We start from the raw sequence: 15,137 nt of genomic DNA, 5'->3' as shown, positions 1-15,137 counted from the left end.
TCAGCGAGTATCATGAAAATATTAATGATTTACACAAAAGTATGATTGGATAAAAGGATGACACTTGTCTTAAACAAACAATTACATACTTTAGATTGATTGTGCTAAAGCTATAGTGATTCGCATCGTGTAATATGATGAAAAATCAGGATTATACATGACCCAGTCAAAACAGATGTCTCTCCTAAAAGTAAACAAAGTTCGGATAAGATTTAAACGAACATGGGGGTGTATAATTTAGATAAAACATATGTGTACAATTTTTTTTTCGGGCCCTACTGAAAGGTGACCCACGAAGTACATCCCCTAGTAGTCTTACAAATTACAAGATATTGCAAGAAATTATAATATTATAACAATTATAGGTACGTGTTATGTGCAAATACATTTTTGTAATAGGGTTTTTATTTCTTGCTTGAATAGAAAAGCAATAGAGTCCAATTTACTTTTTTCAAATGACGATAGAAAAGAAAATTTAAGCATTCAAACACACTAAGTTAATTTCTTTTCCTAAAGATATGTTTATGTAAAATAAACAAAAAAAAAAAAAAAAACTCTCACACTGTGTGTTTCGTTACTTTCACCTTACAAGAATATGTCACAGTGAGAATTTAAATCACCGCCAACATTGACAAGGATCAAGAAAACAAGAAAATAGTAAGTTCCCAATTCTCGAGGTGTTACAATACTTCTTTCTAAAGGGATCGCAATAAAACTTTATACAAATGATCAGCTTGTAAATGTACGTCATTCATACCAACATCCTCCAATCAAGTCTGTGGTGCAAACTACCTCCACAGTTTTAAATGTAATCCATAAAACTTCATACACAAAATCAACATGAAGTAAAGATGTCACACCTTTAAATGTAATCCATAAAACTTCATACACATAATCAACATGAAGTAAAGATGTGCACAAGTTATATTTTCTAGGCTGGAAGAAGATCAGGAAATCGCAATAGTTTTTAATTACTTTATGAAATTCATGGTAACTTTCAAGTATCATGGTCATTTATATTACTACCCACCTCCATTAGAAAAACATAATACGAGGGCTGTTCAAAAAGATGTTAGAACTGAATTTTCATCTAGCTTGTATATACTTTAATGAAGCAAAAGAAGAAAGTCACCATAATAATTGGCAATCTTTCTGCTAACTTAACTGCAAATTTGACATGATTATGATCATATAGTCTAGAGCCACACCTCATCGAAAACAGTCACTTACCGGAAACCAGAACACAGTAATGCTATGTCAATGACATTGACGTCGTCGTGACTTCATCGAGATGCTTTCATTAAGTTGACATTAATTCATATCTGTAATTTTCTTTTATCAGATTTTGACAACAATACATAAGTCATAATAAGTTGTTTGGTTAGAACACTTATGCCAATGCAAGCATCTCGGACAGGATGCGCACCGTGAATAATTGGTCTTTATTTAAGGCGTCATAGATTGACGTTTGCATCAAATCACGGATTATTGTTTTCACTCTTGAATTTCGCATAGCTTTAGCTATTCTAGACCATGTGTGAATCGTTTGTTGCACTGGCACTTGACCAGAAAGAAAATGCCACAGTACATGTTATACCCTACCCTAGGTATACTATAAGAACCATGGTCATTTACGGGAAAATATAGTAACCCATTTCAATCGCGCATTTCTCACCTAAAACGCGCAGTTCGGTTATTGTGTACTACGGATATTGAACAACTGGTAATACTATTGCCCTTGAAGTGGTCACAGGTTTTCGGTATTTCTTATCTCAGAGAAACAACGCGTAGTTTATATTTTCATCAATCTTACAGAAAACAAACTTTGATAAACTTCCATAGAGTGAATTTTCTGTCTAGATTATAAAGTTATTCTGATTAGCTGATGTGGAATCGTGTAACCACACGTGTACGCTAAAACGTGTATATACAGCATAAATGTGCGGTGTCAATTAATTTCATTCATCATTTCGAGTTTTACTGAATAACTATGAAAGTTTTGCATACCGTTTTTGTTTGTGTACATTTCGCCTGACATGTGCACATTACTAGGACCTTCAGACTGGATGTCCATTAGGGAAGTTCACGCAAGTTTTTGCTTCTGTAAAGTTCACTAAAACATAAAATTTGTGGAGTATCTCTACGATATAAAATATTAAGACAATATGACTTGTGCACGGTGGAGGATAAATTACCGCTTGTGTGTTTTAGGTGAGAAATGTTCGATTGAATTGGGTTAATATATTCAGGTTCATGACAATGACTCTTATAGTATACCTAAGGGTAGGGTACACATTTCTCACCTAAAACACACCTTAGGAGCGGAATGCAGAAGTTTGACGGAAATAATGAAATTTGGCACAGTTATAGATTAGTTTCTATATTTTCAGGATAGTATATCTTTTTTCGTTTTGACGCTTATGCGTTCACGTTAAAAGCGCCACCTGGTGGCACCCAGTTTTTCAGGTCAATTGCTCGTTTTCCTGTCATAATTTCACTAAAAGTTTGGCAATTTCATTTTTCCCCCGATTTCGCATTTAGTTGACTGTTCCAGTGTATGTGACAAAATCTAAATGTATTTAGTGCATTACAAGACCGCCGTTTTTATTAAAACAAATGGGCACACGCCGAAATTGTTATAATTTTTTACGTGCAAATTTATGCATTTTGTCCTATATCTTTTTTTCTGTGCGGTCAAAGTTCTTTTATTTTTTGAGACAGTCTGCTGCAGAATCCACACTTTAATATTATCAAATAAAAAAGGCATGTGTTCTCGTTGGATTTTTCGCTAAAAAACTTTAAAAAGTCGTAGTTAAATGCCGAAAAGCGCGTCGTTTCTGAGGACATTATATCACGTCGTTACAGAATTGGCCACCGTTAACAAGACACGACATTACAAACATTGCAAGATTTAGCAAGTAAAGTAATATAAACGGGGTAACTGCTGTTTTATATAAAACCGTTTTGTTCGACTTATTTTTTATATATTTTTCATATGTACAACAGCCTTTTTTCCAGAAATACAGACTTTCAGCCGAACTGGTATTATTTCTGATACGTCGATATAGGACTTTGTGTTTCGGCATTTATAAACGTGAAAAAAGAAATCAGTGTATATTTCTAGTAACTCTGTTGCTTTAGGGCGATTTTTTTCCTGTTGAAAAGTGAAACCACTGTATTATTATGACTACATGTATCAATTTATTATGACAAATGCGATAAAGTTTTACTTTCAATTTATTATTATGCAATCACCTATTTGGACATGAGACATAATCATTGTGCATACTTATAAGCGGATAGCATGTCAGTTTTAAAAATTGGAAGTTTTCGGCGTTTGTAACAAAGTTTATTAAAATTTATTTATTTAAAACATCTACAATGTCTGTAGTTTCTGTGACTTTTTCGTTTATTTCATTTAAATCCATTTATAAAACAGTATAGAAATTCACTCGTTAAACATGTTAAAATAATGGCTATCTATTATAGAATCTGCATATAAATAATAACATCGATATTCACAACTACATGTACAATATACATAACCATTTAGACATATACATTTCAAACATTTAATCCTTAAACTCAAAATTAAAACATCCATTTACCTACTTCAATTAAATAATGTTAAACACAAGGCCGTCTTTGAATTACAGATGGATGGACAGACGAACAGATGGATAAATGGACTGACGGAATAATAACCATTTCCTTTCAACCCTTATCATGCTGAACACGACTGATTATGCCTTTGCGGCCAGTGTAGATCATGATCAGCCTGCACATCGGTGCAGTCTGATCATGATCTACACTGTTCAAAATTCAGTCAGCATCTTTTTTGGTATGCACCCCTTTTAACACTTAATGGTACTGTCCAAACTGAAAGATTGATAAGTTCATTACAGAATTTTGTAGGTTAAGGGTTAAAACAAAAGCAAGTTAACACTAAACGTGCCGGTTACAGTAAAAAGTTAATACAATTGTGTCATGATTATAAACAAACGGTAAAAAGGTTAAAAGTCTGATAATTTTCGAGACAGAAACATAGAACACTAAACAATTTAATACTGTATGTTTTGATTCGCTAATCTCGAAATCTTACTTTTCTATTGATTTAAAAGATATACTATTTGATTAGCTACGTTGCCTTTTGTGAACTCTTCACGGAGAAATAATTGCTCAAAGCAGAACAAGTTGCCGCGACTCTCGCCACATGCTTTTTTAGGATAACCTCAATACCTTCTTTTCCAGAACGATGGTATGCTACCTCTAAATGATCGGAGCAGTAACCTTTTCCTGACAAAACTACTGCCTGCCTTTTACTTAGAATTTATGCTGAATTAACGTGTTGAATGTGCCGATGTTCCTTTTTTCGTTTTTAATCTTTCTATGTTAAAAGTACCACTCAACACTTACAACATTACTATCATAATTCGATTTTTCTGAGAGTAAAGTAAATAGATCGCTCAGGGCATTGACATCTTCGACAGCATTGTGTGCCATGTATGATACATTTAGCAGATCTTTGACAAGTGCAGCCTGACTGTATTCTCCTTTACGTCTGCCTGGATATGCTATTTTAGATAATTTTGGAGTGTCCACAAACCCAACAATGTTAAAAAGCTTATCCGACATACCGTATTTCATAGATGTATTTGCTAATACACGAGAATCAAAGGGTGCATTGTGAACAACAAGTAAAACACTGTTGTATTTACTAAGCCATTCATAAAACACAGACAAAGCTTCTGAAGTACTAAAAGATGGTACTTTTTCCAAGTTGAAATAAAAAAATTTTGTTTGTGTATTTCTATTCCCGTAATGTTGGTATTTTTTCTGGATATATACCCATTAGCTGTGTGAGTGAATGACGACGTTACATACTTTCGATGCATATCGCCTTAGCGTATTGACACACTTAGACATATAATTTGGTAAACAAGTGGATCATGACACACAGATAAAAAACGGTTATGCGTAGCTATGGTAAAGCGTTCTACGTGCTTCGCCTAAATGTATTAATGTTACAAAAGATATATGACCAAATTACACAAAGATTTCCAACTACAATCATATATTTCACATTGCACTATACACAATAGGCGGCTTTTAACAGTCTACGTTATTTTTAACAGCCCTCGCATACATAATAGATCCTTACTTTTATTTTGTTTGGTTTTCAGATTGGAGAAAACGTAACAGCAACAAAATGCTTCTATACAGGTAAAACATATTTTTAACTTACTGAATATGCAGTTGATTTACGTGCTCTGTGCATTTATTTAGACCTTTAGCTTAACTTGCAAGAATCTGTTTAACTATTGCGCGATATTTCTTACTGAATATAATCTGTAAAAAGAAATTTTATCGCCATTTCATGACTCGGCGTTAAGATAAAGTCACACATACGGATATGTCCGTGCGTTGAGGTACGGTGCGAATGGGATTGGTATATTGGGGAGTGGGGTGGGGGAGGACACGGATAAGTTAAGGAGCAGTACGTCTTAGTACGGGAATAATGGGTGAGAAACGTGGAACAATAAATACAGGACGCGAATAAGTACTACGTTGAACTACGTTTTACTGCGCCTGGAAACTTGCCCAGCGCGTGGACGGGTGTGCGGTTAACTAGGTTGAACTACGCTTAAGTACGGGCAGTCTCGGATAACTGTGTTTAGCTACGGATCAATACGGCAAGGTACGTTTCAATACAGATAACTACGTTTTAGTATGTTTAACTACCCGTTTCCAGAAGAGTTGAACAAATTACTCTTTGTCATGTTTTTAAAATAAAAAATGGTCAATCCCCTGATTACATGGGTCATCATATCGTTAAACAGGATTCTGTTCACGCATACCAAACTAGATCTAGCCAAAATGGGTCATTTGTGCCACCGAAAATTAAAGGTTTTGGTCTAAAGTCTTTTTCCTACTTGGGCTGCAAGTTATGGAACATGCTGCCTCCCCACATAAGACAATTGCCCAACATATCTAGTTTTAAAAGGGCGGTAAAGGACCACTTTCTTAACGATAAGCTTCGTTGCTGAACTTATGTGTTCTTCCTGTTATCTAGTCCCTGGTTGTAACGCATTTTTTTTAAAAATTATATTTTCACAATGTACTGTGATATTGATGTGATATTGGTGTCTATTTATTCATCTGTCTTTCGTTTAATTAAGAATCATAAATTGATTAGTTTGAGCAATTATATTTACATATGCATAACATATACGTTTTTTTATAATAATGAACTCAGTAATTTTTTTATATATATTCATGTTAATGTTTCATGCCTCTCTATGTCAGACCATTGGCACCAAGGACCACAATGGAAATAAGAGATTTTTTTCTCTGTCTTGTGTCATCCTTGATATTGATGTGACTGACATAGTTCATAACACATTACTTCATATTACAACTTTTATATGTGATTATAAATTTTATTATATGCATGTATTGTAACTATGTTATGTTTGCTCAATTATCGAAATAAATCTATCTATCTATCTATCTATCTAACTACGGATGAATAAGTTTCAACCAAGTTGACTAAAGTTACGCTCAAAGGGAAACAAATCGCTCAAACATTTGTGCATGTTCAAAAGTTGGAGAAACTTGCAAGTTTTGGATAAGTCTTGAATACGTTTTGACCAAGTGTTGGTACAGATTGATACGGATCACTACTTTGAGGTGCGGCTCAGGTACGGATAGATACGGATTACTACGTCGTTTCTATCCGTGGCTAGACGTAGCTATCCACACCATATGTGTGACTGGGGTATTACTAAATTACAGAAAGATCACATATTTTTAGTTAGCACTTTAAGTTTTTGTTGATTTGTCTCGTATTTCTTTAATTGGCATGTAAAATACAGTCAATAAAATTATAAAAGTGTCAATATATATTTCAAAAGCCTGTTTGTTTCAGCAATTGTTTTCGATCCGTCATGGGATGTTATCAGCCATATAAACGTTTCAAATGTTCTTTGGACGTCGCTTGTCTTCTCAAAGGACATAGACGATCTGTCCAGCGAATATAAGGTTTGTTTGTGAAGCATCGATTCCTAGTGCCATATATGAAAACTGCCATTTAAAAAAATGATATAGATGTAATGAGTATGAAATCAGTATGTTTAGTAAATAAAAGTTTCCACTTTCTAAAGGTGTTGTAAAGAGATATTTTATAATAATTAGACATACGAATATACGAACGCTATTCCATGAGCCTGCAGGAAAACGTTTTTGTTTATCACACTAAAGTTAAAACGTCTGTGTTTCAAATGTTTCTTTAGAAATTTTACTGACTTTAACAAAACGTCATTCCGAGAGAGCGCTTAAGGTAGTTCTGCACGTTTGATAAACCGGAAGTGATGGCGTAACGTCATTTATTCGGATAACTTAGAAAAAGCCTGAATTCGGCGTACGGAAATGAAAATCATTTTATGAATCAATCGCAACCAGTGAGTAAATTTATCACAATGACACTGTTGCTATATTTCTAAAGTCAAAATATTTTATTAAAACATATGACACGTTCAAGAAATTAAAATAATGTCTTAAAATTAGCGTGAAATGTCCGGTTCACTTTCATCATGGTCAAATATCTTGAAAATAAACACACGGACCTATACATTTTATTTCATCAAATTATAGGCCATTGACAACTGTGAGAAGTTTCATCAAAATCTACATTGTAGAAAAAAATTCTAATTGCGAAAATGTTATGAAAGTTATGATTTTCTTAGAGACTACCATTATGAAATATTGCATGAGGTCCATATTTTTCGTATCAGTCTAGCAAGAAATCAAGCAAACGACCCTATCTTTTTTATTTGCTGAATTTTCTAGGTATATTCTGAAGTTTTGAAATATCATATTTCAATCAAATTCTACATTGTAGAAAAAATTTCGAACCAAACGTGCAGAACTACCTTAATAGAACTTAAGTCTTGTAAAAACAGTACTGCGTATGTTGGAATGAAACATGTGCGAAATTGAATACTCTTGAGCAATAAAAATGGAAAACTTACGCATTGCTTTGCTCCTTGTAAACGAATCAATTCTTTAATGTAAGCATTTAAAAGAAAATGAATTCGTTAATGTGTATACAGTAAATATTGTAGGGACTCAGACGTCTGCTGATAGAAATAGATGACTTGGCAAAACTTGCAGAGAGTCGAGGCAAATGGAATGTTTGTGTTGCAGCTGATTGTGACATCAACAAAATCTTCTCCTACTTGATGCGACAAGGCCACGCAGACAGTGTATTGATCAAACAACCGGGACGAGAGGCATCTTTGTGGCGCTCTGCAAGATGTTTTCTCCGAATGGTACATTTTATCTATGCAATGAAATTAATAGATAACGTACTGGTATATTAGCGAAGGAGTCTTTTTAATGTATACGTTCTTACACTTTTACCATTAGCATATCCTTCCAGCTAATAGAGTTGTGGTTTTGATGTCTCTTGTTGTTTTTCAAGTCTAAGTTAGTCCTTAATGAACACTAGGGTCATGTATTCATCTGCTAGTAATTAGTTCCAATTATTTTGAGGTCTCTAAAATATTTGGTACACTGAACATTAATATCTTAATATCTCCAGGTTCAGGCGTCGCCTATATGGCATCTTGAAATACTGAACAAACAGTTATGATTAATAAGATATCGTTCTCAACCTCACTTAGCCATACAGATGCATTGAATTACATTTGTTATCAGCCTTATTTTATTTTAAACAAACCAGGGTAATCAGACCTTCTGGTGTGACAGAATGATCACAGTTTCCAGTGTAATAACATGCAACTGATTTCTTCGGTGCTTTTTTTATTCAATTTATTTATTTTTTATTTGATTAGGGAATGCAGGAAAATGCAAGGAAGCTTTGTAGTACAAGTAAGTACTTTGAATATTAAACGAGTATGTTAAAGGCAATGAAACCTTTGTTCTTGAAACGAATGTTTTTATGTTATGTTACAGTTTTGCACAATTAATGCTTATACCATTTTTGTTTTAACGTGGGATTGTAACAAAATTAACAATTTTTCTATTAATTTTGTTGTTTTTGCTTCTGGAAATAAGTATAATACGCAGAAAGCAAATTACATTTCATAATGTATGACGCACAAGGTTGTTTTTAATTAAAAGACAGTAAACGTCACACATTTTTGACAGGCGGGGGAAAGAAAGTATTTAAGAAACTAATTAAAATACCGAGAAGAATGTTCAAAATGCTGATTCACTGGTAATTCACGAAAGCACAGGTGTCTTTTATGGTCATAACATGTAGTTATACAAAATAATTTCTAATAATAGTAACTGTTTGACAGAATGATTGGCATGTTTTTATATACATTTATTAATCATATGTAAAATCATATTAATCATTTGTTAATTAGCTCGTAATGCAGGTCGGCCAGATAGTATATAAGGCCAGTGACTTAGCTTTACGGGGGGAGTTTTCGATCGGACGTTGAGCCGGTGACACGGCTCTTCGGAGCAGTCACGAGAGCGGTCCGAGGCACGAAAAGTGTTGCATGTCGAAAATGTTATGTTGATACTTGTTTAATTTATGTCGTAAATCTTGAAGAACTAAATAGAAAAACTTATGCAATAAAATTATAGAAAATATAGACTGATTGTTGGCTTTGATTAATACGGCGGCCACGCTACAGGATACAAATTGAAATTAATAAACATAACGTGTAATAAGAAAATACTCGTAGAAATCTGTGTTGTTTGAACAAAATAGAAAACCATGTTTTCTAATGTCATCTTATTAAAATCAAAACAGAAACATTCCATCAACACATTTTGTTTTAGGTTTATTTATACATATTGTTTATTGATGGATTATTGTTGTGTATGATACTGCCATGTATAATGTTTAATTATAATGGACATTTACTAACCCCACCTTTGGGAGGTTCTTAGCTTATAATGCTTAAACCATGTAGCATACTCTCTGCAGTTGTAACTTGTTAAGCAATGAATAATAAACTATAAAACAATAATCTCTTCTCTCTTAATCCTGTAAAGACATAACAATTATCAAGTGGACTTGGATACTGTATGTATAAGTACAACATGAGCTCCCCCAACGTTTGCAGACGACATGATTCTTGTGTCATTATCAGAAAACGGTTTAGACAGAATGATAGAAATATTTTACAATTACTCGTGTAAATGGAGGTTTGAATACAATTCCGATAAGTGTGATGTTATAGTATTCAATGAATGTGGTAACAGAAGAAATGACAGACTATGGAAATTAGGCAGACATACTGTAACAGAAGTCGATTATTAGAAACACTTAGGGATGATACGACGGGCGTTCAAAAAGTAATGTTATTCCGTTTATTGTTCCGTAACCGGTGGTTATTTTTAAATGCGGTTTTCTTTACATTATTAAGCAATATTTGAAACAAAATGTCATAAGAATGTTAAAAGTCGGTAGATTGAAAGTAAAAATGTAAGTATTTGAGTGAGGCGTACTCATGTATACTGGACCATTTTATGTCCAAAGTGTTGAGATTGTAATATGCAATTCCCTGATTCTACTACTAGTATTCGACAACTAAAACTTAGTTCAATTTTCAGCTTAAACTGTTGAAATAAATCATCATCTTTACATAAACATTTGAAAACCAAAATAAAAAATTGATAACAGTATTAAATGGTATGTGTATATTTTTACTCGAAAAATGATAAGTTGAGCACATTAAGCCTCTTCAATTTTGTCAGGCGTGATGCGCATCGTTGAAAAAAAAAAAAAAAAAACATCTCATATTATACTAATTTCTTAATTCTCGATTGCAAAACAAGTTCTTACAATTTTGAATAATCAGTCTTGAGACTCATTCCAGGCGGTATCAACATCGATTTTAGATATTTTAGCTGTTTTGTAAATGAAAAACGCAATAAGTATTAAAATACACTCAAACTCATCACAATTTGCTGTATCTCATAGGAAAATGATAGAACTTTGTGATTTTACATGTTATTCTATTTTTCTGAGACCCTGGATGTCCAGGAAAAAGCCCAGTTATAGTTATTTTTGCTATGGTCCAATATATCTGAGTATACCTCACTCAAATGATTATATCTTTACTTTGAATCTACCATTTTTTTCATTCATGTGACATTTTGTTCCCAATTAATTGCTCCATAATGTGCCGAAAACCGCATTCAAAAATAAACAGCGTTACGGAACTACACATGGATAAACATTATTAATTGAATGCCCCTCATATGTGACAGATATCTTTCTACTTGTAAAATGATAGAAGAGGCGTGAACTAAGCTCTGTGGAACTCTCCCAAGTATTTTTTGTAGATTACACTCAAGTTCACTGAAACCAATTTCTACAAGAACCCTATATTCGTCAGTAACGTTACCTAAAGCTTTGTATGGCTATGAATTGTGGCCCATTATAACTCAATGAGATATTTCAAAATTTGAAATTTCTCATCGGTTTTGCACCAAACTCGCACAAGAACTTAGTATAAGCACTAGTACAGATTTTTCGCCGTGTACAATTTTGTAGGTAGATTAAAGGGATTATTGATGCTCGCAAATTACAATTTTTCGGTCAGTGGTGTAGACTACCTAACAAGTATCTAAAGTATTCATAAACAGTCTATTTAAATGTATTAGTGAATACTAACAGCATGAATGATTTATTTTTCATCGAATATTACAAAAGTATGGTTTATTGTATGTATTTGAAAGGCTTATTCTCTGCAAAAGTTTTATGGAAGAAAACAGTGTACCAGAATGTCACTTGTGAACCATGTACAATGACTATTCGCATCAGGACAATCAGTTAAATTCCATTAACTACTAACCCGTTGACCACGAACAACCCGTGTATTCTCTGGTCGGTGTGCTGAAAAGACAAGAGCTAATGCCTTTATGTAAAACTGCTGTGCGAATTTTAGGTCATATTGTCTCCAGATCTTTTCCAACAAAATGCCGCAAGTGTACTTTATTTTGTGAAAATATTGTTGAGCACACAATATGTAATTGCCTAAGAAATCACGATTTGTACAAGCAATTATTGTTGACTTATGAACAGTGTGTTGATTTGATAACTATAGCATGAAAACTTAATGAACCTTAGCAATTTTCAAATTTCAGGATGCTGAAAGCATTTTGCAAAATATTTACGGAGTAGTAATAATGCAAAAATTTGTGATGAGCCGGCATATCTTTCATTCCGAGCTGGCACGTTTTGAGTGTGTGTCGGGGAGGAAGGGGGGAGGGTATACAGAGTTTCCATGTGGGCAGTTTTTGTTACGGCATATTATGACTGATAAGAAGAAAAAAACGCACTCTTATTTGTACTGTTAAAACCTATTTTTAAGAACTTACTTGCAGTCAAAAAGAATATATTTCTTTTCTGTAGGTACAGTTTTGGTAGTTTAAGTGCTATTCATGTACTAGTTATCTTTCGTTGTGTAATTAGTCAAATATAGCTAATAGCACACTGGTCATAGCTTTCGCAGAAGCGGTGGTTCCAACGCAGCGGCGGTGGAACAGTCGTTGCAGAAGCAGTGCAGAAATATGGCCGGCTGACTTCATTTACGCTGTCACTGGTAAGTTTTCTAATGAGTTTTTCACTTTTGACTGAAATCAACCAGTAAGATGTGTACTCTTCCAGTCACAAACACTTGTTCAATGCAATTCTTTGTCATTAATGCAAACACTTCTGTACAATTTGACGTGAGACTTCCGTTTTTTGTATAATTCCCATAAAAAAAAGCGACCCCTGAGCACGTTTGCATCAAATCGTATGTATGACACTGTCAAGCAAACACTATTTCTTCGCAGTCGGTGAATTGCTATCTTAGGCATATGAAATAATCGACAAAAATTATTCCAACGCAGTGTGCGATGGGTACAAGTGCAAGGCATTACGGTGTATCTTGTTTCTTTGATGTTCGTTATGGACATTAAAGTTAAGTAAACAGCACTTTTCACGGGATTATGATTGGGCTAGGTCTATGAATTTACTTTGACATTAGACAGCTATTGAAACTGAATGTTGAGAAATAATAATAATATAGCATTGATTGCACTTTCTGTTGAAAACATACACGAAAAGTAAACTTTATTTTGAGCCATAATTATGTCACAAAATCTACTTCTAAGAAATAGCACAGTGTCTTTAGTACCAAATACAATTAAATCATGATTATTCATATGAACGCATGAAGGTTTTCCATAACTTCATTTTCCATAATTATATACAAAATATCAACTGTCAACAATATCGATAGTTTGAGTAAATGCTGACCACAAGCGGCTTTTACATCATATAGCATACTAAATTATCTAATATACAAATTTACAGGGTTTCCGCTGGCTCTATTTTGTTTTTGGTCACGACGTCGGTGATGCACGAGGGTGTATTGTCCAACACTGCAACCATTTGGCATTTTTATAGTTTTTTTCATCATTTTTAACATATTTATGGATTTTCCCAGCTGTAATTTCTCTTCAGTTGTTATAATAAAAATAACTGAAATCACTTGTTTCTTTGTCGTCTTCTTTGCACTAGAACAAGGAGTTAAAGATCTCTTATGTTTGATTGGCGTTGTGAAAGTTTTTAGAGAATGAAGTTTTTGTCTTTTATGTGCTGTATCATTGCTTTCCGCTTGTCTGTTGCTAGTTTGGTTGCACTCTGTTTCTCCGTTTACTTTTTACACGTTGAAACAAACAAGAGGGTCATTATGACCTCACCTGTTACACTTGGCATTGGAATCATCAAGATAAACATTGCTGAAGATAAGACCATGAATATGGCCTCGAAGATGTTAACAAGCTTTTCCTTTTATTTGACCTGGTTGCCTAGTTTTTGACCCAGTTTCGAACTTGGCGTAGAGATCATAATGATAAACATTCTATGTAAGTTTGTTTCAAATCAAAGCATAAATGAAACCTCATATGTCTGAAAAGGCCAGAATAGAAAATTTGCCCCTTTCAGTGGTAGTATCTCTAGAACCAGTGATGGAATCTAGCTGGATTTCGAAAGGAACCGAGATCTTATTGTGAATTAAATTGTGTGCAAGTGTGGATTAAGTCGAATCTAAAATGTCACTTCTATCATGTTCACAAGTTAAAATGAACACATCTGGCTCTTTCAGGCAAGCCAGAATCCAGGGCCGAGCCAAAGGGGCTCGTTACCCCATCCCCTTAGTTGTAGTTGGCTGAGAAGAGACCTATACTCATCAAAGATGCACCCTACTATTTTGGCAAAGAAATATTTTTTTCTCAAAATTTAGACCCAGAAATGCACAATAGGTCACCATTTCACACCTGTGTTTCACAATTGTCCAGGGGAAGAGCCTCCTGAACCCCCATCAAGAGGGGAATAACCCTTCCATTAACTCAAAATTTAAACCTAAAATGCACCAGAGGCCACCATTTAATGCCTGTATTTCAAATATTTTTAGGGGGAGAGCCCCCTGACCCCACTGAAATGAAAGAAGTACAGCCACGAAAAATGCACCAGATGCCACCATTTCAAACCTGTATTTCAAAATAAGTTTCAGGGGAAGACCCCCTGACCTCGCTTTCTAACATGGGTAAAGGCACTCCCTCCAAAACCTCGCTATGCGCTTTGGCGGTGACGTCTTCGTTCTAGACTGGTGCCCCCCCCCCCACCCCCCCCCCCCCCAGTCAAAACAAAAAATTCTGTATCCGGGCCTGTTCAGGGATTAAAATCTATTGCAAAATGTGGTCTCTATCGTGTTCACAAAAATTATCGAAGGACGAAGGGCGAACACAAAATCTCATCTTGTCAGTACGTTAAAAACCTTAACCTTCTCCGTGTCATTTTGTAGTCCTGTGGTAAACTTTGAAAATAAAAAGATATTGTAGAAGTAGAGGTAAATCAGCCTACTTGTAAAAAGTTTTACTCCTATAACGCAGCTGCTCAGTGGCATTTTGTTATGGTATGCTACGTATTAGTCAGTGTATTGTACATTAGTCAAGTTGGTATATTAAACGATGCAAAAGTCGCATGTGGTCAGCACTTAATCAAACAATCAATATTGTCAGTTGATATTTTGTACATACGGATGTGCAAATCAATATTATATTTATTCTAAACGGTAAGTTTCTATCGCTGTCCAAAT

The 15,137-nt window shown here is 34.3% G+C and overlaps 1 protein-coding gene across 1 annotated transcript in view; it reads left to right on the top strand.

The window, feature by feature from the left end:
- The window catches only part of LOC128553844 (uncharacterized), a gene marked incomplete at its 5' end in the record, with an annotated part of 50,472 nt that overhangs the window by 25,190 nt on the left and 10,145 nt on the right, over window positions 1–15,137 (top strand). Inside the window, 4 exons of the mRNA XM_053535028.1 lie at window positions 5,184–5,223; window positions 6,929–7,041; window positions 8,124–8,330; window positions 8,856–8,892. Coding sequence (XP_053391003.1) covers window positions 5,184–5,223; window positions 6,929–7,041; window positions 8,124–8,330; window positions 8,856–8,892 — 397 coding nt within the window. The remainder of the gene's footprint in view (window positions 1–5,183; window positions 5,224–6,928; window positions 7,042–8,123; window positions 8,331–8,855; window positions 8,893–15,137) is intronic.

This window comes from Mercenaria mercenaria, unplaced genomic scaffold (genome assembly GCF_021730395.1).
Source record: "Mercenaria mercenaria strain notata unplaced genomic scaffold, MADL_Memer_1 contig_4380, whole genome shotgun sequence".
Taxonomy (NCBI): domain Eukaryota; kingdom Metazoa; phylum Mollusca; class Bivalvia; order Venerida; family Veneridae; genus Mercenaria; species Mercenaria mercenaria.
Note: the sequence above shows the minus strand (reverse complement) of the source record. Positions and strands in the feature narration are given on the sequence as shown.